At 44.1% G+C, this 25,894-nt stretch overlaps 1 protein-coding gene across 2 annotated transcripts; it reads left to right on the top strand.

Annotated features, from left to right (window-relative positions):
- The first annotated feature begins 85 nt into the window (after positions 1-85).
- ASB11 (ankyrin repeat and SOCS box containing 11) lies at positions 86-25,894 on the top strand. 2 transcript variants are annotated; one of them, XM_059158346.1, is made up of 7 exons: positions 86-1,000; positions 9,680-9,759; positions 12,971-13,078; positions 17,076-17,226; positions 20,296-20,430; positions 21,783-21,974; positions 25,125-25,894. In XM_059158346.1, exons 1-7 carry the CDS (start codon positions 820-822, stop codon positions 25,247-25,249), a joined length of 972 nt encoding a protein of 323 aa, XP_059014329.1. In that variant the 5' UTR covers positions 86-819; the 3' UTR covers positions 25,250-25,894. The 2 variants fall into 2 exon arrangements, with proteins under 2 accessions (XP_059014329.1, XP_059014330.1); XM_059158347.1 differs by lacking the exon at positions 86-1,000 and adding an exon at positions 1,007-2,085.

Here is a 25,894-nt window from a genome sequence, read left to right as displayed (position 1 = left end):
GGAAATGAACAGCAAGCCGATTTCCCTTGTATTGGCCCACCGACATATGTTGAAGGGTTAGGGTTGTAAGAGAATACTGTCCAATGTGGGAAGGTATTGAGATGTAGAATCTTTGGGTAATTCACTCAGAACATAAGGCATCTTCTTTATTTCGCTGTAACTCTTCCATGGTCAAGGAAAGCGCCCATATTCCAGTCGGAGGCGCCATCTTTACTAATACTTGAACTGGGAAATGAACAATGGGCTTTGCTAGCAGACCTTGTCACGGATGAGACCATTAGAGCAAGTGGTCTAATGCTTTCGATGTGACACAACCACTTGGAGAGGCATCCAGGATGAGCCCTTGACTAAATACTGCCTTATTTAGAGTAAATGATCTTGTTTAACTGGTCATAGTTCAGATTGGGGCATTCTCTCCCCAAAACCTCAGGAGGAAGAGAAAATGAAATGGTCTGGGGCCAATTCTTCCCCCTTCAGATAACTCACTCCCCCCGCCCCGCCCCAGTTTGTTTACTCTCTCCAACGCTGCCTTCCTTGTAACTGGGATTTAGCAACAGAACAGATCCAGCCGTGAATCCGGCGTGTTAAATAGCACTGAGGAATGCGGGTCAGAAAGGAAGTTTCTTGAGTTCATTTCCCATTGCCGTGGAAGTCAGCGCTGCAGCAGCCGCCAAATCACAGTGAGCTTAGAATGTATGAGTGAGTTCTCAGTAACAGGAGCAGCAAGGGCTAGAAAGTTGAAAATAGATGTCATATGATACCAATTATAACTCAGTGAGATTTTGCAGTACCAAGAACCTATACAGAGGGTGAGCCAGAATGGAAGACGGTCCTGTTTCCTATGGCTTTAAAAACATTTTTATTACAATGTTTGCTACCTTTTTTTTCTTCAAACTTTTAATTAAAGTTTGTTTGGCTCTCCTGACTCATTTCTATATCGTCAAAGGAAATAGAAAAGAAGCGGCTAGGATAGCAGAAGAGATCTATGGTGGAATTTCAGGTAAAAATACCCGGGTTTGCTCCTAAAACTTAAAAAAAAAAAAAAAGAAAAGAAAAGAAAAAACTCTCCTGGATAGTTCGTGTGAATAGTATTTCTAGAGGGCAGATTTTATTATACGTTGGCTTTGTGTGGGTAGTATTAAGAATTATTATTTAAAGTAGCAAGTGATGTTGACTGCACCAATTTGAAGGATTTCTCAGCTTTATTTTTTGCAAGTTTGTAGTTCTTCTAGGGGTTATTATTTAAGTAAATAGGTTAGTGGCTTTCTTAGAGTATGTGGAGAAACCTCATTGCTACTAACCTAGAGAATGACTTACATGGGATTATTTTCTTTAATATTTTTAAGCAAACTTTAACAATGCATTCTAACAAGACTAAGTTTCCTCCAGAAATAGAATGACCAGGAAATCTGATTTAAAGCAGCAAATGTGCCATGCTATATATATTTTTGTGTTGTCACTTGCAATTCGAATCCATTAGCTATTCGTCGCTGTCAGGAAAAAACCCTGCGCTAAACCCGTTTATACACGGCACTGTGCAAAGCCCTGCAAACAAAGGTTTCCTAATATGAAATGCCAGCATTCGGGAAAAACATTTTAAGTCTCATGCTCTGTAGGATTTAGTCTCCAGTTCTCTCAAGAAATGATTCACCTTAATTGGAGTGAATTGCTGCAAAAGTAAATGAATTGGATAACTGTCACTGCTGGAGTGGTCACTTGATAGAGGAGTATTTATTTGTAAACAGAGTTCACAATTTCCCTTTCTGTCCTTAGTGTTCATAGGGATTCCAGGATGACGTCATTCTTGATCTAGTATACATGTCAATTTGCACCCAGGATTCTCTTTCAAAATAGACCTGTGCGATGTGATTCCAATACAGTAGACAACTTTGAAGACACTAGCTGACGGCAGTCTCATCCCCCCATCCCCCCACCAAATAAGACCTCCAAAGACTCAAAGCCTCAGAATGCTTCAGTTCCCTGGGGGAAATGAGGAGAATCTTGACGTTTCAGGAAGTGTCAGAAGGCCGGGGATGTGGAAGGAGGTTTCTTTTGGGGATTACATTTGTCACACATTTCAGGGAGGTATGTTGCTTAGACTGGTTTTTTAAAAGTTTCTCTTTCATTTCAAGTTAAGTGTGATCTGGAAATCTATTTTCTAATTTCATATGTAAATGTGGGCAGGGGCTTTCTGAAAGTTTCGGTCACACAGAATGGATGTTTTTGTAGATTGATCCTCCTTACGGTTTAAATGAGGTAAAGTGCAACAAAATATTGACAGGAATGTGTTAAGAATATTTTGTCCTGTTGTTCACCTGCATTGTTTCTGTCTTTGTCATGCTGAATTAAGCACACTCTTAAAAAGTTTCGATAGTAGTCAAAACCCATGTAAAAACATGGTTTGGATTTAGGTCTGGAGCCATAATACAGATCTCTTAAGTAGAGCGCATTCATTCTTTAGCCCAGCTGTCCTCATTTGGTCATTAAATGGATAATATTCCATTTAATTTGGAAGTAGCATGGCATTATAAAATCAAAAATGTCTGTCTTAATTATCATCAATGAGGCGGATGGGGGGAATAGTACATGTCAATTTCTCAGTTTAATTTCCTTTCTATGTATACATATACGTGTGGGTGGGTGACTGTGTGTGTATCTGAATGCACACAGGCACCCCCCCCCCACATATGTATAATAGACAGTATATCCAGATGTGGTAAATAAGGCTTTCTATAAGAATGTAGGCAGCAGCATGCCAGAAACAGTGTTTTTTTTTTCTTTTGACACTGTTAGGGAGTCAGTTGCTATATACTTAAAGCTAAATGTATTAAAGAACAAAATTTTGTGCCAGTCTTCAGCTCAAACCTGAAATTCTCTTTACCGCTCACGGTTAAGGCAAATGTCGGTTGGGAAAATATGTGACCTTTAATCAGTAAGCTAGCTAATTGACTTAGAAAAGTCTCAGTCCAAGGTTAAATTTTTTGATTCTGATAGTATATTATGTTCCTGTAAACTATCATCAGAGCTGTCAAAAACAAGGGGAGGGAGATAAAAACTAAGCCAGAACAGAGTTTAGCCTGTCATAGCTGCTGGCACGCTTTCTTTTGGAAGCTACACCTAAAAACATGTCCCTCATTAAATATCATTTCTCGGACTGCAAAACGCGGAGTTTTCTTTTTCAACTCTCATATTCTGGACTTAAGGGTTCCATATGTCTTTGTGGCTTAAACTACTGCATTTGTAGATAACTTACCAGACTTGAGGTGAACTGTGGCTGGCTGGTTTTTTTTTTTTTTTTATTTTGGGGGGCTTCTTTGTGTAATTGGCCAATTATATATACATACGTAGTTAAGTTTAAAACATTGTCATTGGCTCTGGGTGCTGCAGCTTGAGCACCAGATGAATCACTGGATCCCACCTTCAGCCCCTAGAGATTCCTGCAGGCACTTTCTCGTGACAGATGTGGTATATGATTTTTCTGCCTTTGCTAATTTGGCCAGAATTAAAGCTCTTTTTAGTCCAGGGCTTGGTCATCAAACTTGATGAAAATATAAAAATAGTTACAGGTTGATCATCTGTTTTTACCACCCTTGGGCCAGACATGGTTCAAGATTCAGGAGTTTTGGGGCTACTGGAAAGATCTCACGGTGTGTATAACGTTTATCACACAGCACTCCCGTCGTCAGACTTTTTCGTATTTCTATTTCTGAATTATATTTGATACTTGACACTAAGTGGAAATACAAATGAAAGAGAATAAATTGCTTAACCTGAGTCCTTACCATGTTTTGCTGCCAAGGGAGTTTGTATCAAACTTGAGGAAAATCTTGGTTTTCCAGAATTTGGGTGATTTTACAATTGCAGATAAGAGATTGTGGAACTATTGTACTCTTTTTTTTTTTTAAATTTATGCTAAATTTGGGGCACCTGGGTGGCTCAGTGGGTTAAGCCTCTGCCTTCGGCTCAGGTCATGGTCCCAGGGTCGTGGAATCGAGCCCAGCATCGGGCTCTCTGCTCGGCAGGGAGCCTGCTTCCCTTCCTCTGGTGATCTCTGTCTGTCAAATAAAATCTTTTAAAAAAAAGAATTTATGCTAAACCATATCTAAAAGATTAGTTCTAGTCTAAGTGTTAACACTTAGAATCAACTGTCCTTGTTCTAAATTCAGAAAAGACTCACCTTGACTTGATGGCCTCGCCTCTGTCTGACTCAACGTCCTGACTCCTTTTTCCTGTCCTTCCCCTTCCAACAGGTTTTTCCTGCTTTTGGCCCATTCTTGCCTCATCCTTTATTTAGCTTTCTACCCTGTTGAGTTTTGCTGGTTGTCCTCCCAAACCTTGGCCCAGCCATCCTCTGCAGAGTGACCTCTCACAGGAGTCTCCTGGCCTTTCCAAATTTCGACAACCCGTCCTCAGCAGGGGCTTTCTAACACCCCTGTCACCTCTAGGTCAGCTCCCCTGCTCCTGATGGGCTCAAGGGCACCTTCTTTCTAACAGCCTACAGAAAGATGTTCGTTGACCACGGTGTGTCTCCTGACTAGAACCGTGTATTCTAGAGCGTACGCATTTTAACTCCATTTTATTATATTTTATTATATTATATTTTATTATATTTTAGGTATCCCAGGAAGTTATTTATAATATGGGTTTTTGCCAGTTATCTTTGTTTGACTTGAAATACCATTAACTCTGCCAGGTTCTTGTGTATATTTTGGCTCAGAATTGAGATTCCTTTTAAAATTTTTATTTGATAGATGCTACAAGAGAAGATACTGCTTCATATGATTTTGGAACTTGAATAAAGAGAATAAAGATTTTTCCATGTGCACCAGAGATGATAACCCGTTAGGTGGTTCTTTAAAAATAGCAAACCAGTAATTTAAATACTTGTTGGAATTAGGAAGGGGAGAATTGCAAAAAAAAAAAAATTTTAAATAGTCATAATGGGTTTTATCTTGAATACTTGGCACTCAGACAACTGTATTCCTTCGGAACCGATTTTGTGATTGAAATTTGTGGTTTTAGAAGTTGTCATGAAACTGCTATTCCAAGATTCTGAGAACTAGAGATATAAATCATATTCTGAGAAAAAGTCAAAGAGGGGGAATGAAAAAGTACTTGAACATTTTCCATACACCTCATCAGGAACAAGTAAACATATTTGTCCCGTAAACTATCTTCCTAACGTGCTTGCAATCCTGTGACCCAGGCAGTCTGCCAAGGGACTAAAAATAGGCTGCCTTAGAAGAGAATGGCTGATTTCTACTTAGGCATTCATTTATTTGGAGAGCTTAGTTGATATTTCCTGAAAGGGATGGAAAAACTCCCTAGCTGCCAAAAAACTTTGATCCTTAATTTCTCACAATTAGCGCCAATTTGCAAAACAAGAATGATACGAGTGAGAGACTGCGTGTTGGGAATAAAAAGAGGGAGACAGGAGAGCCCGCCATGGCAGAGTTGCCGGAAAGGGTTTTGTGTGAAAACTCGAGGTCCTTTGAAGCGCGTGTTGGAAAACAATGTGACTGGAAAGGAGATTTCCTTGAGAGTCCTTTTCCCAGTTGGGAAGCAAAAATGAGTTCTGCACTTCTGGTGACAGGAATGGGTTTATTTCATGCTGTGTATCAGGAGATGGTGGATGGAGCTAAGCATCCTGGGCCAATAAATGGGCCTCAGGTTAAGCGGGAATTAAAACCAGTGTTCTGAACACCAGAGCAGGGGGTGTCCTCGGTCCCAAAACCTTGAAATTCGGTTCTTTTCCGGCCACTTGCTGCAAGTGAGATCTCTTCCTCTGGGGCAAATGGGTTGGCGTGCATTTTGGGGGGGGGTCTTTCCTATTGTGAAGCCAGGCTCTTCCTTCCCTGGTCTCTGGAAGGCCAAGGGCTGGGGCTCCAGGAGAAATCCAAGTTGAGACAAGAGGTCTCTGGCAGGAGGGGAGTTTGGTATTTCCCTCTCAAGGTGGAAGTCAGGCAGTTTACTGAGCTGCCCGCTGGGCCTTGATGGCCCCTGGGTCTGGCTGTCCCCCGGGGCCTGGCCTGCGGGAAAAGAGTAGCCGAGAGCAGTCCTGTGCTGAGAGACAAGCCCAGGACGGCTCCCTGTTCCTGCTGTCATGGTGCAATGGAAGATGGCAGGCTTCCCATGACGTCAGAGGCATGGCGTGGGAGTCGGGGGTGTCAGAGGGTGCTGCATTGACAGGGGACACTAGGAGAGATGGCCCAAAGCTGAGACATAGCAAAGGGGCCTGGAAGTGAGCCTCGGCAGGAAGGGCGAGCCTGCAGACCAGGAATGAGACGTGCAGTGGAGGCCGCAAGCCCGCCTCCTCATCCAGGGACCCAGGGAGACGTCTTTCCTCTCTTTTTGCCACCCCCCCCCCACCCCCGCCCCGGCTCGGGAGGACCTGCCACCCAGAGGAAGGACGCTGGGACACATGAGAACGCTCTCCCATCCGCAGCCGCTGGGGCAGCAGAGAGGGCCGTCCCCTGGGCTGGGAGTAGGCCGAGGAGCAGAAGTGACAGTCTGAAAGTGGACTGACCCGCAGACTAGTTTGAAAATCTCCTTGCTGAAGTGCTTTGTAAATACAGACACGGGCACCAATTCTAAGCGAACATCTACCTGAATTTTCACAAGGTGACCGTGCCCGGGTGTCAGCTCCCACGAGCCCGAAGCCGCAGGTGATCGGTCCGGCCCCTCTTTTCCTCTTCCAGGTGGCCCCCGCCCCTCCTTGGGGGCCTTCTGACTCCTAACGCCCCAGGTGACTTGGGGCCCCTTTCGTACATTACAGAAAGGGACGGCACAACGCATGCCGTTTTGTGTCTGGTTTCCTTCACTCAATATGAGGTTTTGAGCAGCAGTGGGTCTTATGGGACTGGTGAGTCACAGACGTTACCAGAAATAGGACGAGGATGTGGTTAAGGTTCCTGCTTCTCAGAAGGAAAGGGGACACCACAGCCTACCTGGAGGTAAGTTTTAAAAATAATAAAGCCAATTCATGCTAGTATCCTAATTTCCTAATAGCAAGACTGGCTTGTCTTGGAACAAAAGAATAACCAAGCCATGGCTGTGGATTTCCTTCTTATATTGGTCAGGGTGCTGAGTTGCCATCCGTGGATGAAGACTGTCCTTCCAACTCCAGCGCCCGTGGTCCTTTCCAAGAGCGATTAGGCAAGAGGGCAACGTGTCTGATACACAGATCATGTTGAATGCGGTAGAGATGTATTAGAAGAAAACCAAGGCTGACTCATTAAGGACTATGTGCATTCATTATCTCATTATTCTCAGCTTATGCAACTTATAAATGTCAGAAGAGATTTAAAAATACTCCCATCAGCTTTTAACGGACTCAGGAACACATGAAAATACAAGCACAAGATTTTTTCCACGTTAAAATGTTTATCCATTTTTCTTATAAAAACACCCCCCATTTGTATCAGGAATATGAAAACATCAGTGATTATATGTGTATATAGGTAAGCTTGTATATAAGTTCATTCCAATTTACACACACACATACACTTTTTAATTTTGGAACTAATTTCAAAGTGACAGGAAAGTTACAAGAGTGGAACAAAGAATTCCTACTCCTCTTTGCCTAGAGACCCCATTCCTATGTACTCAACTGTCCTAATATTGTCTCATCAGCCTTCTGCCCTGTGCAGTCTTTCCGCAGCCCCTCCTTGAACTGGTTACAGGCCACTTACTTTTCAAAACACCCCTCAGTCAGTTGGTTCACAGTGTCCTCGGGTTGGGTTTGGGTTATACATCTCGAGCAGGAATATTGCACAAGCTATGGTGTTTTCTTCGTTGCATTTCCTTCCAGAGTACATGAGGTCGCCCCTCACATTCCATCCCATGGTTCGCTGTGCTGATCTGTCCCATCACTTCTGATGTTAACTTTGATCCCCTGTGTAGAGTGGGTCTATAATTTTGTTCCCCATAAAATGGCCCATATTTCCTTTATAGCTAATAATTATTTTGTGAGGAAATAACTCAAGTCAGATGCGACAATTTCTTCTCCATTTCCAAGCAGGTGTTCTACTGTGAGGTAGAGCTCCCGCCTGGCTATTTATATATTAATTTATATCAGCGAGGACCTAGAGATTCCTATTTTATTTGATAGGGTATAATCTCCTACTACCATTTTTTTATTTCAATGCTTAGGTCATTTCATGTTTGACCAGTGGAAGCCCCTGCAAGCCAGCTTCCGTATCTTCTTGACATGGCCCATCATTCACTATATTTCTGGCAAGGTGTTCGAGGCCCATCTTAATTTTTCCTGGCCCAGCCCTGGAATCACCCATTTCTCCAAAACCTTGTTAAAATAATATGAATAGAAACATAAATACACCTATGTTGAAAATCACATTTTTGTACTAACTAGTCCAATTTCAATCCAACCCTGTAGAGTTCATTCTAGCCTTCCGTCTTTTCATACTCTTTTCTCACCCAAGGGTAAGAGAAGCTAAAAATGAAATTGCAATATTAGGGGGCCTAATGAAACATTTATGGCCCTGGTTCTCATCTGTTGGAGAAGTTCACTGTGTCCTTGTGGCCTCGAGCCATTTCATACTTACATAATCCCATCTTTGGTGGGGTTGTGTTTGCCAAGGTTGCAGGTATAGGAAAACCCAAATTCTTGGCACCATCAGGATCCCCTAGAAAAGGTTGATAAGATGGACCCTTCGTGTGAAATCCAAATTATGTCACGTGCTATCCAGTGAATGAAGAGTACAATTATGTTTGAAATTTTACAAACTGGAACAGGTGTTTGTCCCAAACAAATGATTGCCCTTTGGCATGTTTAAAGAGGGTTACTTGTTAAATGCCCCTTGAAGCTGGTTAGTCTTGTTTACTAACAAACGATTACAGGGTAAAAAATACTCGCCCTACCATGTGTACTTATTAATCATAAGTTGCTTGAGTACCTAACATTATGGATGTGTTTTACTGGCCTACTTAGAGACCAAAGCACTTGCTAAATACCAAATTACTAGACACCTCCCCCCCCCGCCACTTTACAGATCACGAAATTGAGGTCGAAATAATTTTAGTTAACTTGCCCCTCTTGGCAGAAAGGGGTTGAGGTCGGATTTGACCCCAGGCAGTGTGGCCCCACAGGCTCCATGTTCAGCAATCCCGCTCAGCTGCACAAAGGAAATTTTGGAAGATGTGTCGTCTGAAAAACCATACCTATTCTGCATCATGGTAATAGATATGCCGTGGTACCAAAATGAACCGAGACAATTACCTTGAGCATAGAGAACCAACCCATTTCCCCTGATCATCCAGCCTCCATGGGTACACGCTGTTGGGTTTTCAGGGTAGAGGTGAGGTGGGGGCAGGATGAAAGCAGGGAGGCTCAGTGAGTAGCTTTGCCCATCATTTGCCTTCTTTGGAGCTATCAGATCCAGGCCTGGGGTAAAATGTATTCGAAGTAAATCTATTGCTTGTTAAAACAGCCCCCCAAAGAGTGAGAAAGCTTCTCTGTGCTCCCTGTCTGCACACACCACTAGACCAATGGGCTGTACACTCACTGGTGTGTTACCTGGAAAGCAGCTGATGAGAGAGCCTGATGTGTGGTCTAGCTTCCACTGTCACCCCCAGGCCCTCTCCCATGGTGGGTGGGCTGCAGGATGGAACAGCCAGAAGAAGACTCCAGACCTTGACTTTTGCTTGATTTGTGTTTCAGACTGTTGGGCTGATCGATCCCCTCTTCATGAAGCTGCGGCCCAGGGGCGTTTACTGGCCCTTAAAACTCTAATTGCACAAGTAAGTAAACCACAGACGTGTTCCTTTGTGCTTCCGCTATAATTGCTGTTGTGCTTCCGGAGCTTTGGCTGTGGCAGAGGTCTTGCTCGCCCCATCTGGTGGCCCGCATGGCCAGTCTAGGTGTACGTATCACTCCCTCCCCTTCTGGGCCTGCCTTGACCCCAGAGGCAGTTTCCCTGTGACGGGGACAACAGATGCCCTCAAATTTTCCTTGCATTAACTCCCCATATAATCTCCCAGCCTGCATGAGTAACAATGGCCCTGAACTTGCATTCGTCAGCTATTACCACATAACAAATGACCTCAAAAACACAGTGGCTGAAAACAAGGAGCATAGATTCTCGAACCTGCTGTGGGCTACGGAGTGGCCTGGCCAGATGGTTGTGGCTCCGAGTCTCTTACGGGCAGCCAAGTACCAGCCAGGGCTGCAGTCACCTCCCAGCTTGGTGGCAGAAGATCTGCTTCCAACCTCACTCATGTACTTGTGGGCTGGCTTCAACTCCTTGCCATGAGGGCCTCTCCACAGGGCTGTGCCATGAAATGGCAGCTGGCTTCCCCCAGAGAGAGCACGAGACAGTGCCTAAGCAGGTCCTAGTATAACCTAATCTCCAGAGTGATGGCCCATCACTTCTGCCATATTCTGTTCATTAGATGGGAGTCAGTGCATCCAGCCCACATTCAGGAGGAGAGGAGCACCCAGTGAGCCAAACCCAGGAATCCGGGGTCACGGAGAGCATCTCCAGAGCAAACATTACAATAGGTTGACGTAGATTTATGAAATCCTTTGGGAAGATTTGTTAAAGTCTTAGTTATTAAGTCTACTTTGTTTTTATTGATGAGTGTATCTCCTAGCACCTTGAACAATGAATAACGGCTTAGTAAATATTTGTAAAATGAATGAACAAAAGTATATATGCTCCATTTACTTTGTTTGTTTTAGACTCTGCATGTGTATAGAGGAGGTGATGTATTATATCTTCTTTATACATTCTAGCTACCACCGAACCTGGCTTCCTTATCATTTTGAATTTAAGCAGTTGGGTACGCAGTTGTGTGTGTGTGCACATGTGCATGCACGTGTGCACACACATATGCACGTGCACACACTTTTTTTTTACTTCCTCTTTTATGAGCTGGGTTACTTCTTAAGGAAGTAGAGACAAAAGGAAAACAGTACTGCCAATAATGATCAAGTGGATTTTGTACGTTATTTTTTATCACTTGCTTATTTATTTTTAAGCACTTAAAATTTGATCTGATTATTTTTAATATGTAATACATTCCCATAGTTTGAAAATTAAAGTGATACTTAAAGGTGAAAAGTCTTGTATCCACCTCCTCCCTCTCGGCCCTCCTCAAAACGTTTATTAGTATTTTTTTTAAGTAGGCTCCACACCCTGCATGGAGCCCAGCGTGGGGCTTGGTCTCATGACGTTGAGATCAAGACCTGAGCTGAAATCGAGAGTCAGACACTTAACTGGCTAAGCCACCCAGGCGCCCCTTATTAGTATTTTTTAAAAATAAACTTTTAATCTTGAAATAATTTTAAAGACAAGTTGTGAAGAGAGTGCAGATACTTCCCTCCCTTCACCCAACTTCCCCTGGTGCTAATATCCTACATAAGCATGTACTTCAGTCAAAACTAAGACAATAACATTGGTACAGTAGCGTTAACTAAACTACGGACTATTAGAATTACACCCATTTTCCCACAGAGTCCTTTTTCTGTCTCGGGCTCCAATCCAGGATCCCACATTGCCTTTAGTACTTCTTCATTTTTATTTTATTTTTTTAAAAGATTTTACTTATTTATTTGAGAGAGAGAGAGAGACAGCATGAGGGGGAGACAGTCAGAGGAAGAAGCAGACTCCCTGCTGAACAGGGATCCCGATGCAGAGCTCAGTCCCAAGACTCCAGGCTCATGATCTGAGCCAAAGGCAGTCGTTTAACCAACTGAACCACCCAGGCGCCTCTCTCTATTTTTTTAAAAAGATTTTATTTATTTGACAGAGAGAGATCACAAGTAGGCAGAGAGGCAAGCAGAGAGAGAGAGAGAGAGAGAGAGAGAGAGCGAGCATGGAGGAAGCAGGCTCCCTGCCTAGCAGAGCCAGATGTGGGACTTGATCCCAGGACCCTGAGATCATGACCTGAGCTGAAGGCAGAGGCTTAACCCACTGAGCCACCCAGGCAGCCCCACCTCTCTCTATTTTTAACTATACTTGATAAGCATGTTGGTTTCTGTAAACCAGTGTGCTTAATGTTTGAGGAGTGTTCTTCAGAGGGAAGTTCAACTTTTTCACTGCGCATGCCCAATTCTTCACACTTACACCCTAGTGCAAAATGTATTATTCTATTTTATTTTTTACTATATTTCACGTACAGTGGGGTGGAGAAAAGCATTAAACCAGGCATCAGGAGCTCCTGACTTTCAGAGTCATCTGGCTATCATCAACCCCTGGGAAGCTTGAGTTTTACGAATAATTTGAACTTTCTGCCTCTCCATTTTCTCATGCACAGTGGAGGGGATTCACTCTAGATGGTCTTTCAGGCGCATCTGGGTGTTACTTATGCACAAATGCAAGGATTCTTAACACCTTGCCAAGGATGCAAGTTTTTCTTTTCTAGTGCGCTTCTGCCACCTTGTGGATGAGCCTGTTTTTCTTATTTTCTTAAAAGGAAATCCTATCTAGGAAAAGGACGAGATTTTTCTAATTGTAATAATTACCTAATTTGAAATCTATAACACTGCTCTAGTGTAATGACAGCATACTCAGGACACGAGCGGGGACAGGACCAAGGAGGCATAGAGAGGCCCTAAGATGAAGGGAGCAGGAGTCGTGGGCAGTTGTGGGCACCGAGGGCAGTCTGGCAGGAGTCGGTGGGAACTTAGGTGTGGGGTTGGGGTTTAGGGTCACGCAGTAGGTTTTGGAAGCTTTCAGTGGGCAGGTGAGGAGGCAGGAAATCAGAAGCAGAACTTGGCTGGGCAGGACTGGCAGGGACCTAAGTCATTTCCCAGACAGAAAGCGGTCATGGGGGGGGGGGGCAGGGATGGTAAGGACCAAGTTGCACGCTGTGGGGTTGCGGCCCCCCGCAGTGTGCTTCCCCCACAGGGATCCTAGGAGCTTGTCTCCTTGACTCTGCGCTTCGGCCCAGGACTGGCTGCCATTGCTATTACTAATGCAGCCTTTAACCCCTTCTCTCCAAATTCTAGGGTGTCAACGTGAACCTTGTGACCATTAACCGGGTCTCTTCGCTCCACGAGGCGTGCCTTGGAGGTCACGTAGCCTGCGCGAAAGCCTTATTGGAAAAGGGCGCACACGTGAGTACCGCCTTCCCTGACTCCTGCCCCCGCCCCCCACGTCCCCGCACCTCGCGGCTCTGTCTGCCCAGGTGCACCTGCTAGCCTCTACAGAGATGCTGCCTTCCAGACAGCGCACCCTCTGGGGGTGTAGGCAGGTCAGGCCCTGTCCACATGCACATTCCCAAGCCCGTGACACACTGCGGGTCCCTCCCCTCTTCAGTGTCTGTGCCTGTGGTTGAATGTTTGTTAAGGTAATTCACGGGGCTCTGAAAATTGTGATGGTGAATTTCAAAAGATCAATGGGAACTGAAGTTAGTTGAAAACAGCTCTTGGGAAATGGATCGGGAAACATGAAAAAGAACACAATTTAAACGAACAACAACAAACACTCTTAATGCGACACCTTAAACCCACTATTTTCATTGAGCAAAATCACCATGTGAGCTTCTTAGTAAAAAATACATGGAAAAAAATTCAACAGAATGAACTTTATTTTAAAATTCTACCCTTATTTCTCTTCTTGTTTTGCAGATTTTTTTTTTAAAGATTTTATTCATTTATTTGACAGAGAGAAATCACAAGTAGACGGAGAGGCAGGCAGAGAGAGAGAGAGAGGGAAGCAGGCTCCCCGCTGAGCAGAGAGCCCGATGCGGGACTTGATCCCAGGACCCCGAGATCATGACCTGAGCTGAAGGCAGCGGCTTAACCCACTCAGCCATCCAGGCGCCCCAACAGATTTATTTTATTTTTATGTCGTTTTTAACTCTAGTGTAGTTAACATACAGCATTACCCTAGTTTCGGGTGTGCAGCATGGTGATTCACTGTTGCCACACATCACCCCGCAGCCTCAGTTCAAGGCTAAGGAGGGGCTTAGGTGTTGTGTGTAATGAGCTATCACAACAGAATTGTAAAATTAAAACTTCTGAAAATCTCAGGGATGTTTCTTTAGTTGCCAGCTATCGTTTTATGGCTAATTTTGGTTTTTAAATTCAGTGCCTGTGTTCTTTGTTTCTGGAGCTGCAATGTTTGGAGTTTGCAATGTTTCAGGAGATTTTCTTTAGCACTTTATGTGGCAGTTGGGTTTCTACTGTAGAACTCAATAGGAAAGTCTTTCGGGCAAAGTGTTGCTCCGGATGCCATCGCGGGCACGTATTTTTATTAGGTAGTGCTGCTTTAGGTTACCGCTTACTCAAATCCCACGTAATGATGACTGTGAGGCTGGGTGAGGGCCACTTCCTTTTTTTTTTTTTTTTTCCTTTAAGATGTATTTATTGAGTGGCGCCTGGGTGGCACAGTTGGTTAAGTGTTTGCCTTTAGCTCAGGTCATGATCCCAGGGTTCTGGGGATCAAGCCCCACATCAGTCTCCCTTCTCAGCAGGAAACCTGCTTCTCCCTCTCTCCCTCTGCTGCTCCCCCTACTTGGGCTTGCTCTCTCTCTCGCTCTCAAATAAATACATCAATAAAAATGAAATATTTTTTTTTAAAAAATTCATTTATTGATGTATCTGTTCATTTGGGGTGGACGGAGGGGCAGAGAGAGAGAGAAGCCCAAGCAGACTCCATGCTGAGTCTGACGTGTGGTGCCATCTCACGACCCTGAGATCATGACCTGAGCCAAAACCCAAGAGTCCGACGCTTCACTGACTGCCCCACGCAGGCACCTCAGAGGGCCCTTTCCTTCTGTTGGTGGAAAAGGGCAGACAACATCCGATGGTAGAGGAGTGTGCGCTGGTACAACACTGGGAGGTTTTGTGGAGGACAAAGAAGAGAGTAAGACACAGTCCCTTGGCTGTGGCAATCTTATGAGGGAAGAGTCGATAAATATTGTATTCTTTAACATTTAAATCAGAAGGAGAGAAAGAATCAAAGCAAGTTGGTTAGTCAGTAGAAAATTCCTCAAAGGGATGCCTGGGTGGCTCAGTGGGTTAACCTTCTGCCTTCAGCTCTGGTCATGATTCCAGGATCCTGGGATCAAGCCCCACATCAGGCTCTCTGCTCAGCAGGAGGCCTGCTTCCTCCTCTCTCTCTCTCTGCCTGCCTCTCTGCCTGCTTGTGATCTCTCTCTGTCAAATAAATAAATAAAATCTTTAAAAAAAAAGAAGAAGAAGAAAATTCTTCAGAATTGGCAGCCCTGTGGTTGCGGGACTCGATCCCAGGACCCCGAGATCATGACCTGAGCCGAAGGCAGCGGCTTAACCCACTGAGCCACCCAGGCGCCCCAACAGATTTATTTTATTTTTATGTCGTTTTTAACTCTAGTGTAGTTAACATACAGCATTACCCTAGTTTCGGGTGTGCAGTATGGTTAGGATATTCCTCCCTGGGGGACGGCCCCTCCTCAGAGACCTGACGACATACATTCCTGTTTTCCATGTTCCAAACCTGGGCTCAGCCTAGATCTTCTCTCTCCCCCACTAATTAATGCCCACATCCTGCTCCTTTTCCTGCCGAAATATTTCTGAAGCCTGTACTCTCTTTTGTCTTGCTTCTAAGGGTGATCTAAAGTGATTTTCTTACTAGCCTTGGCTTCTGAAACCCTGGTGCCTAATAGGTGCTCAATAAATGTTTGCTGAACTGAACTGAGAAACTTAGGAAATCAAATTTGAAGACTTTCAGAATGAAGAAGAGGATGATTCTCATAAGAACAAATCAAATGAAACCAGCCCTACTGAATGTTTTTTGGTAAATGTAAATAGGTTAGAAATCCCTAGACTGTATGAATTCACACACATTTTGGCCTGTCCTTGCCTGTCTCTGCCACCTTAGCATCTCCTCTTTAACTTTCCAATTTAACAGGGGCTATCCTGGCACTGTAGAGAAATATCTTTTATTGTTTCTTTTTTAAAAGATTTTATTTATTTATTTATTTATTTGAGAAAGAGAGAGACAGAATGAGTAGGGGGAGGGGCACCGGGAGAGGGACAAGCAGACCGACTGAACAGGGAGCCATACTCGGGGCTTGATCTCAAGACCCTGGGATCATGACCTGAGCCAAAATCAGATGCTTAACCAACTGAGCCACCCCTTTTATGATTTCTGAAACAAGAAAATTTAGGGTCCTGATTATCACAAGCATATATCCTCAGTTGTTGAGGCAAACGCTTTGACATCAAGCCTTCATTGTCCTCCATTTCAGTCCTGTCAGAGCCTCCCCACCAGAATGTCTTGGTTCCCAGATGTTCATCCCAATCCATTGCTGATACTCAAAGATGCCTCCCACACCCCTAGAAAGCAGTGAGGGTGGCTGGAGATGCCATATTGATGGCTATTTTCTTTGTGCCTTTGACTGGATCACAATCTCTTTGGGAGTCACTGCCCACACATGTAGCTCGTACGAATTCTAGTAGACCAGTAAGGAAATCTGTGGCAACAAAAATCTCCTCAGGCACAGATTTGGGGACCTGGATTCTCCAGCCTTTTTGGTTCCTGCCATGTTGGTTCTTGATTGGGAGGCGGAGTCAGACCCTTATTCGTGGAAAGTGAAGAAAATTGTTGCAAACTCTTATATGCTTACTGGGCATGAGGCAACGTTCTAAGTGTTTAACATGTTGTAATTCACTTGATCCACCCAATAACCTCTTGAGGTAGATTCTGTTATGATCCTCCTTTAAGGAAACTGAGGTACGGTACAGAAAGTTAGTATTCCCAACCAAGATCTCTGAACAGATAGAAGAGAGGGCGCTGGGATTTGAACACAAGCTAATGATTCCAGAAGCCATGTTCTTAACCACCAAACTGGACAACTCCTCAATGATTAGGAGGCTCCTTAGAAGTTCTGGAATACCCCTGAATACATTTGAAAAGCTTTCTCCCATTTTGCCACTTGGGATATTACTTAGAGGTGGTAGTTAATAGGCTACTGGTATATCTAAAAAAATGTAATACCGTAATGATGTGGGGGCCCTCGCTCACTCACCAGCCTGGGACATTCCTCCAGGCAGATGCACAGGAATACACGCTTAGAAACAGAGAGAGAAAACTGGCAAATTCTCTGGGTCTCTTTCTTACCATCAGGTCAACGGAGTGACGGTGCACGGAGCCACGCCCCTATTCAATGCCTGCCGGAGCGGCAGTGCTGCGTGTGTCAACGTGCTGCTGGAGTTTGGAGCCAAGGCTCAGCCGGAAATGCACTTGGCCTCACCCATCCATGAGGCAGTGAAGAGAGGTAAGTGGGCCGTCACGTTGCACAAATCACATTGGTGGGCTCACTGCAAACTGCACGAGTCAGCGGTACCGTGTCACTGTGCAAGAAATGCCCAGACCATCACTGGTAGGCTGTGTGTGGCTTAGGGTCCCAGAGCAGCAACTTCAGAGTGCCCGAAACTTCTGGAAATGCTGGTGGGGCATCCAACCGCCCTTCTTCGGACCTGGGAATGGGTTTTTGTCTCAGACGTCACATTTCCTGGGGAGTCAGTCTCTCGGCAGCCCTTTCTGGAAGCTCTTTGCTGGTGTTTTGGGGGCAGCTGGCCCGGTCAGGGCTGTAGGGGTGACTTCCATGAGCAGTACTTTGCTAATGTCTCTGTCTTTACTAGAAGAGAACAGCTCATCTCCCAAAGCCCATAAAACCTCGACCGCTAAAATAAATTATGAAAGTGTCTGAAAGCCAAGGCTGATCGGATTCTTAATGGAAGATTAAACGTAGCTGTCCACAACAAGCAACATACTCTTTCTCGATGAGCTGCTGACTTCAGGGTCATTGGTTATTGAAAAAAAGTTGCAACTTTAAAAAGCATGCCTTTAGAAACCTTGAAGTTGATTCTAGACGCCTGTATTCTCAGTTACTTTTGAAAGGAGGAAGAGAGTAAGATGAAGGTCTTTAAAAACTCCATGCATCGCCAGACGTGAACAAGAAGATGTCACTGAAAGGCCAAGGCCATTTGTCAAAGGTCACACTGAGAAAGCAACATTTCTGTTACCCAGTGGTGGAGTTATTCTCTTTCACTGAGATAAGAAATAAAATGGGGAAGTTAGAACACCGTGGAACAGTGATCTTTGCTGGTCTAATTGGGGATGAAAGTCTTTATTTCCAAAGGCAATAATGAAAGATTTGCCCCGGGTTATTAAACATGTCACTTGGTAATTTTCTTTTGCAGTGGATTATTTTTTTTCCTGTGCTTTTATTTTTTCCCCATTTTTTAACAGGTGAGGTATAGTTAATGCACAGTGCTGTATTCGTTTCAGGTGTACAATATAGTGATCCAACACGCCCATTCCCCACCCCGTGCTCATCCCACGTGTACCCTTCGTCCCCCTCACCTGTTTCACGCAGCCCCCCACCCCGTTGCCCTCTGGCAACTGGCAGTGTGTTCTCTGAATTTGAGTCTGGCTTTTTGTCTTTTTCTTTTCCCCTTTGTGGATTAATTTAAATGAAACAAAAGACCCAAATCTCAATGTATCTATGATTTTCATGTCTTAGACATATTTAATAAACATTTATTGATTGAATAACTGATGCCGGCCATTTCCCAAACTCCAAGTACATTCTTTAAGTTGAAGGGAAATGGTCTCCTTTGGAAATGATCTAAAAGTCTTAAAAAAAAAAAGGTTTTTTTTAAAGATTTTATTTATTTATTTTTTTGTCAGAGAGAGAGGGAGAGCGAGAGCGCAAGCGCACAGGCAGACAGAGTGGTAGAGGGAGAAGCGGGCTCCCTACGGAACAAGGAGCCCGATGTGGGACTCGATCCCAGGACGCTAGGATCATGACCTGAGCCGAAGGCAGCTGCTCAACGAACTGAGCCACCCAGGCGTCCCTAAAAAATTTTTTTTAATGTTGACTTGAAGTAAAGATTCATCTGTTAGTTGCATTTCCATCCTAATATTGAAAAATGGATTAATATTGGGAATGATTTGAATTACTGAAGCTATTCTGTGGTACTTGGATGGTTTTATGTTGGGAGTGTTTGGTATCTACGTACTTACAAAATATATACAAACTTACCATAAACACATCAATTCATGGGTCTCTATGTATTTTTTGGTCTGTATCTACAAGCATGTTGGGGACCAATATCCACAGAATGGAAGAAAGAAGAGCAAATTCATTGTTTTAGATACTGTGATATTAGTGCTAATCGTTTATATGTTAATTTTATAAAACTTCCTGGGAGTACTTGAGTTTAACTCAGACCAGGCTCAGTTTCTTCTGCAAAGAAAAAGAAAGAAAAAATTAAAAGGACAGGAATTATTTAAAAATGTTTATTAGATGCCCAGGCAGTTTGAGGTACTGATTACATATTATTTCTGGATTCTTTAAACCTCTGCGAACAGACTAGGTCAGTTTGAGTCCATACTTTGGCGTATTGATGCCATAATCCCAGTATAATATTTACTTATGTGAACAGATAGTTTGGATCCATAAGATCCATAGGATCCTAATTTGTACATTTTAATGCATATTTCTACTTGATTTAGCATTTCTGACAAATCAGCCAGGTTTGAGATGAAGCTTGCTTTTATGTTATAAAGAAAAGAGTGGTGAAGTGATGGTAAGAGTTGTTTTTTAAGAAAACACTTAGATCTTCAAAGAGAACCACTTCTTTATAAGCGCCCATCAATTCCTCAGAAGTATTTGCTCCTGATCAAATCATTTGTATGGTGCAAATTAATCAAGTCTGTTCATTGGGCAGCCTCTCCAAAGACAACGCTTGTCTATATACTTCTTGTTAGCCACCGGATGGGAAGGCGCAATTAAATAGATCTTATATTTGAGGATTTAAAGGTGCAGTTAAATATATTCTATATTCAAGGCTTTTTATTCTCAGAGGTGTCTTCCAGGTTAACCAAAATAAGGAGGGCCGACCATACATGGATGAAGCAGAGAGTGAGAGATTTGTAGCAGAGAAGGATCGGGGCTGGGCCTTGCATCGGAGTGCTGGCTTTTCAGGGGGGCAGGAGGATGAGTCGTTCACCCCTCTGCACCTTGCAGCCTCTGTTTATAAACTGGCTTCATTGTAGAGAGTGATTTCAGCTGAGCTCCTTGGAGCCCTTCGTCTAGTTGGAAGGTATCTCAAGGCGGCAAAGGGGAATTTGAGCGAGGAGCTATGAGCATGCTTTTCTTTTTAATGGTTTTGATTTTGGAGTTTCCGAAGATTTCCCCTCCTCCCCCAATTTGTTTTTCTGCTTAAAAAAAAATCTAGGTTATTTCTAAAGCCCATACCAGATAAGCAATTCTATAGTTCTATAAATAGTCAATATTTCTCTCACTTGAGTAAGGTTATCTTGTTTCCCCCACCAGGTCATAGAGAGTGCATGGAGATCCTGCTGGCAAATAACGTTAACATTGACCAAGAACTGCCTCAGCTTGGAACTCCCCTGTATGTGGCCTGCACCTACCAGAGGGTAGACTGTGTGAAGAAACTTCTAGAATTAGGTAACTTCCAGAAAGCTTTTTTATGAAAGGAACCTCTTTGTTGGTTTCCCATGGCTTTAAAGACAACGTTCTTGTCAGGCTGGACAAAATCCTGACAGTATTTGATGTCTGAATGCTTGAAATCACAGAACTTTTAGAGAAATGAGTATCTACTTCCTTTGATATTGGCTCCATTTACCTGGTATGGTTGTCCTTGGTGGTTTCAAGAGAGAATTAGAGTTTCTTTCCCATATGTCCTAGTGGGAAAAAACAATTTTATTTCATTGGATCTTTTTGAGTCACATGCCTGTCTCTGAGCCAGTCTTGGTGGCCAGAGGAGTACAATGCGCTGATTGGCTTAGGCCTAAATTTCAGTCTAGACTGAAGTTGTTGGGTTTCACTGGAAGCACATGAATTGGGAATCACAAGGGATGTTTCTCCAGATGGAAATCTAGGTGTGGTTATTAGGAAGATGCCAGATAGCAAAAATAACAGACATTTGCCATAGACTCCTGTAGATCAAACCTGCTAAGATCCTTAGTAACCTTTTAATTTTTTAAAAAATTATTTTTTAAAAAAGATTTCAAAATGTATTTTAGAGAGAGAGAGAGACAGTGAGCATGAGGGGAGGGGCAGAGAGAGGGGGAGAGAGAATCCCAAGCAGATTCCCTGCTGGGCAGGGAGCCCAACGCAGGGCTCGAGCTCACGACCCTGAGATCATGACCTGAGCTGAAATCAAGAGTCAGACGCTTACCTGACTGAGTCACCCCTGTGCCCCCTTAGTAACCTTTTTAATTCTAAAAGGCATAATAGAAACTGAGAGTCCGGGAAAAGGTAGAGTGTTTTGAAGTATTACTTGGTTAAAGGTTCTCCAAACTTAGCTACTGACATAAAGGTAGAGTCTGTCCTATGAACCTTTAAATAAGAATTTTTATCTCTAAGATATTTTTTTCTCTTTTTCATCCCCCATCAGTTACTACTCCCTGTAGTAATTCAGAAATCTTTTTTTTTTGAGCCCAGAATAAGAGAAATACCAAAGAAACTTCACTTTACCCTTTGCCAAAAACCAAAATAATAATTCTCTGTAAAAGGCGATGCAAATATTTAATTGTACTTGTCACACAGTTCATACGGGAAAGCAAGTAACGTATTCTAAATGACTAAAATTACCTTTCTTCACTTTTCTCATCAAAATAGCTTTACGTAGTCTGAGTAGCTGTACCTGAGGTTCTTGGCATATGTCATATATTTTCAAAGATCTGTCAAACACATCATGACAATTCAGATGCCTTGATCTGAGCTACTGTATTTTTGACTCTTGGTGTTCCCATGGTAACATTTTATGCTGGCTTGTGGTCATCTGCTCTCTTCAGGAGCCAGTGTGGACCGCGGCCAACGTCTGGACACTCCCCTGCACGCAGCAGCGAGGCGGTCCAGCGCGGAGGTCATCCACCTGCTGGCCGACTACGGGGCCCCCCTAAAGTGCAGAAACGCAGAGGGCAAAAGCGCGCTGGATCTGGCCACTCCCAACAGCAGCGTGGAGCAGGCACTCCTGCTCCGGGAGGGTAAGGAACGGGCTGGGTGTGCACTTCTCCTCCATAAGCACATTGGCTCCCTCTCCCTCCTGTCTCACCTCCAGGCTTCCCGACCTTTGTTCTTCTCTCGATTTGATTGCAAGTAGCATGTGGTAGACAGCAGGTTGCACTTGCGTCGCTGGGGTGAGATCTTATAGGTTTTGTCTGTTCACTTATCACAGAATGGCCTTTATACATGGCTGGTATGTCACTGTGTATTTTCCATAAGGAGAAAAGAATCCAAGAACTTGGTTTTCACCATGAGGAGGTTGAGCTGCCACATCTGTCCTGGTCTATGTGCGCAACTGTGTAGACCAGAAGTCTGCTTTGCCGTATTTGGGGGAATTAGCAGTACTTGAGCTAGAGGCTGTAGGGTGGACACAGAGTGTGTATTTCAGATGCTGGACTAGACGGCCAAGTTGCTTGCCTGATCTGTTTCTCCAGCTCGGGGAGTACCTGGCTCTGAGCCCTCCATTGTCTTGCTCCCATTTCCACCGTGAGCTAATGGAGCTATGGATGCCAGAGGAGAGAAGGCAAATCTCTAAAGTGTGCTGCGTTCCAGATTCAGAAGTGAGCCAAGCGAAGTCCGCCCAGAAAGAGAACTTCACCCGAGCCTGTCCTGATCATTTGTGTGCCTGGGAGACTCTTAAGAAATAATAGTAATTATTCAGCTTTATGCATGTGTCAGGCACTGAGCTAAATTGGAAACCAAGATGAATCTCCCTGAGTTGTGAAAACTTGAAAGCAGGGAAACTCTCGAGTAACTGGTGGTAGCCCAGCTCCAGACGGGAAAAGAGAAATCTGAAGACAATCTTCAGAAATCTGAAGACAACGGCTTGCCGAAGGCCGTGTGACTCCTCGGAAGAACTAGGATTCCAGCCCAGCAGTCTGACCTCAATACGCACTCTTATGTCGTGCCGGTCCTATCCCGAACCTTCTGAAACAGTTTCTGGGGGAGACGGTTTTTACTTTACTCACCAGTTCCCATTTAGGAAATCATCTTGTCTTCTAACACCTTCCAAGTGGAATGCTTGGTTCAATAATTCTAGGCATACTTTTGAGGTCCGTGCTTCCTGAGTTCGGCTGTGAGTATGAATCACCAAGGGGGGTGTCTCATTAAAATGTAGATTTGGATCCAGGAGGTCTGTATTGGGGTCTAGACTCGGCTCACCCACTGGGTTCCCAGGTGATGCTGTTGCTACCCCTGGTCTGAGGCCTCACTTGGAGTACCGCTGGTCTAGATGATCTAGATAGTCTAGATCATTTGTGATTACTCTTTTAGTTGAACCTCCACTTGAAGAGTCACGTTCTTCCTTTCCAGCTCCCCGTTTGGAAATGCCGGGTCCCTTCCCAAGTCTCAGCTGAGAAGATGTCCTATAGCACCTGTCATATCTCCTCTTTTCTTCCATCAAAAATGTTTCCAGGTCCAGGATTTAGATTTCTTCTAAGCGGGTTCTTCTATCTTCTGTTGTCAAAAATACAGTGGCTTCCTCCGGAAGGATGAACACCAGCTCTGTCAGAAGTCACTCTGGTATCTGAGCTCCTGTAGGCAAACTGGACAATCTGTCTGCATTGCTGTTTTCCAGAGGAGCTTTAGTTGGGTGATGGGTAGAGAGGCTTTCCATTCTTGCTTCCCAAGATTTTAACTGAGAGCAGTTATTCGCTCTTTCTATCACATGGCTGGTCCTTGGAAACGTCAAATCAAATGTGATCTTGTCATTTGCTTATGCAGTGCGCCATTTCTCGTGGGGTGCGAGATCCTGGCACAGTAGGATCTTCTTGACAAAGACAACCTTGTGTCATCTGCTAACCACACAGGTCTACCTGAAGAGATCTTTACCAGTACATTCAGGTCAGGGAATAATGGGCCATTACAAATACCTCGCTATAATTAGTATTCCACCTTAATCTCCTTTGACCTACTTAACCATATTTTGGCTCTCATTACTTTCCTTCAGCCACTCAAAGCCATGGGTGTGATGACTCCATGAACTTCCTTGACACTGAGGTCCTGGGCATAATGGGGGTTAAGCGAGTTGAGTCCATTCACTAGGTCCTCTATTGAGCTGGGAGCCCAGCGCAAATGGAGGGCCTCTCCTCGTAGGACTTGGCACCTAGTCAGCACCACCTTGTGAGCGGCCTGAGCCAGGAGGTCCTGGAGGCCTCTGTGACCACACAGGCCCTATTATCCGCTCGGCACTTAGCCATTGCTTGGCAGCTCTGTCTCAGGCTCCTGCCTGCTGAGGGCCTCTATTCAGGTTTTCTCCTCAACCAGCATTATCACATTCATTGACACGTACAGTGCATGAATGGATTGCCTGCCCTTTATTTATTTTTCAAATTTTTCATTGAAATTCAATTTAATTAATACATAGTGTATTATTCATTTTAGAGGTAGAGTTCAGCGATTCATCCGTTGCATAGAACACCCAGTGCTCATCACATCCCATGCCCTCCTCAATGCCCATCCCCCAGCTACCCCATCCCCCCGCCACCTCCCCTGCAGCAACCCTCAATTTGTTCCTTATAGTTAAGAGTCTCTATGGTTTGCCTCCCTCTCTGGTTTCATCTTATTTTATTTTTCTTTCCCTTCCCCTTTGTTCATCTGTTTTGTTTCTTACATTGCACATGAGTGAAATCATATGGTATGTGTCTTTCTCTGATGGACTTATTCCCCTAAGCATAATACCCTCTAGTTCCACCCACATCGTTGGAAATGACAAGATTCTTTCTTTTGGATGGCTGAGTAACATTCCATTGTATGGATACACCACATCTTCCTTAACCATTCCTCCACTGAGGGACATCTGGGCTCTTTCCACAGTTTGCCTACTGTGACATGAAATGCAGTCCCTTTAGACCTCATGCTTCATTCCTGGATTGCCTCTGCTTAGCCTCAGTCTTCAGTGTCACTAATACAATTAACTTTAGAGGGTCAGCTTAAATGTGTCCCCCCCCCCGGGGGGCGGGCAAACTGGGGTCCCTGTGTGTATTAGTGTCTGCTCTGTCACTCTGTAATCCATGTACAGATCCAACCTCTCTTAAGCTGGCAGAACATTTCAGCCTCTTCCAGTTCTCTGGTCTCCCCGTGTCCCCCACTGCCACCACTAGGAGCTTCACACATTTTAATTTCTTCCCCAGGCCCACCGGCTCTTTCTCAGCTCTGCCGCCTGTGTGTCCGGAAGTGCTTGGGTCGAGCATGTCATCAAGCCATCCATGAACTCCATCTGCCAGAGCTGCTGGAAAGATTCCTGCTCTACCAGTAGTCCCAGCTGGCTGGGGGAAGATACCTGGAAATAAGCAGGTTGTTGCCTGCTGTATCCAGGGTACCTAGTGTAGATGCCCAACCACTAGACTCTGACTATCTTTGGATGAGCTAAGTCAGTTAGTGTAGGTCCCTGATAGACCGGAACCCTTGAGGAGTGGAAACTCCCCATTAACCAAGGGGCAACCAACACAGAGCCTTTTTGTTTTTAGCCCTTGTTGTTAAGAAACTTTAAAAATCTGTGAAGGAGAGTGAAAATAATCTATGTTTGAAGATTCGTGACCTTTAATTATCTAAGGGTCAATATTCTGAACATCATACAGACACATGTAAATCTGGGCAAATAAGATTGCGATGAGTGTAAGTATTTTAAGATGTGTTCCTGATTTATTTCCTCCCTCTTTCCCCTTTCTTCCTTTGCTTCTGTGAATAAACCTCTGCTATAATTTTGATTTCCTTGTTATTTGTACACACACACACACACACACACACACACACACACACACATATGCTGAATACATTAAAAACATCACAGTTAATGGAGAGTTCCAGTTACTGAGGTCCTGGTTGATAAGGGAGATGTTGGAAGAGATTCGCTTACCCAGAAGTTGGGGTCTATTGCTCATCACTTTTGATATTAAATGCT

Source organism: Mustela lutreola, chromosome X, assembly GCF_030435805.1.
Source record: "Mustela lutreola isolate mMusLut2 chromosome X, mMusLut2.pri, whole genome shotgun sequence".
Lineage (NCBI taxonomy): Eukaryota > Metazoa > Chordata > Mammalia > Carnivora > Mustelidae > Mustela > Mustela lutreola.
The sequence above is the reverse complement of the archived record's forward strand: the minus strand, read 5'-3'. Positions and strand labels throughout refer to the sequence as shown.

What these genes read in the sequence shown, in the direction of transcription:
- ASB11 (XM_059158346.1), top strand. Translation starts at nt 820, where the DNA reads ATGGAAGACGGTCCTGTTTCCTATGGCTTTAAAAACATTTTTATTACA. An exon ending in TTAAAACTCTAATTGCACAA is followed by an intron (nt 9,760 to 12,970) that starts GTAAGTAAACCA and finishes TCCAAATTCTAG; the next exon opens with GGTGTCAACGTGAACCTTGT. An exon ending in GAAGAAACTTCTAGAATTAG is followed by an intron (nt 20,431 to 21,782) that starts GTAACTTCCAGA and finishes TGCTCTCTTCAG; the next exon opens with GAGCCAGTGTGGACCGCGGC.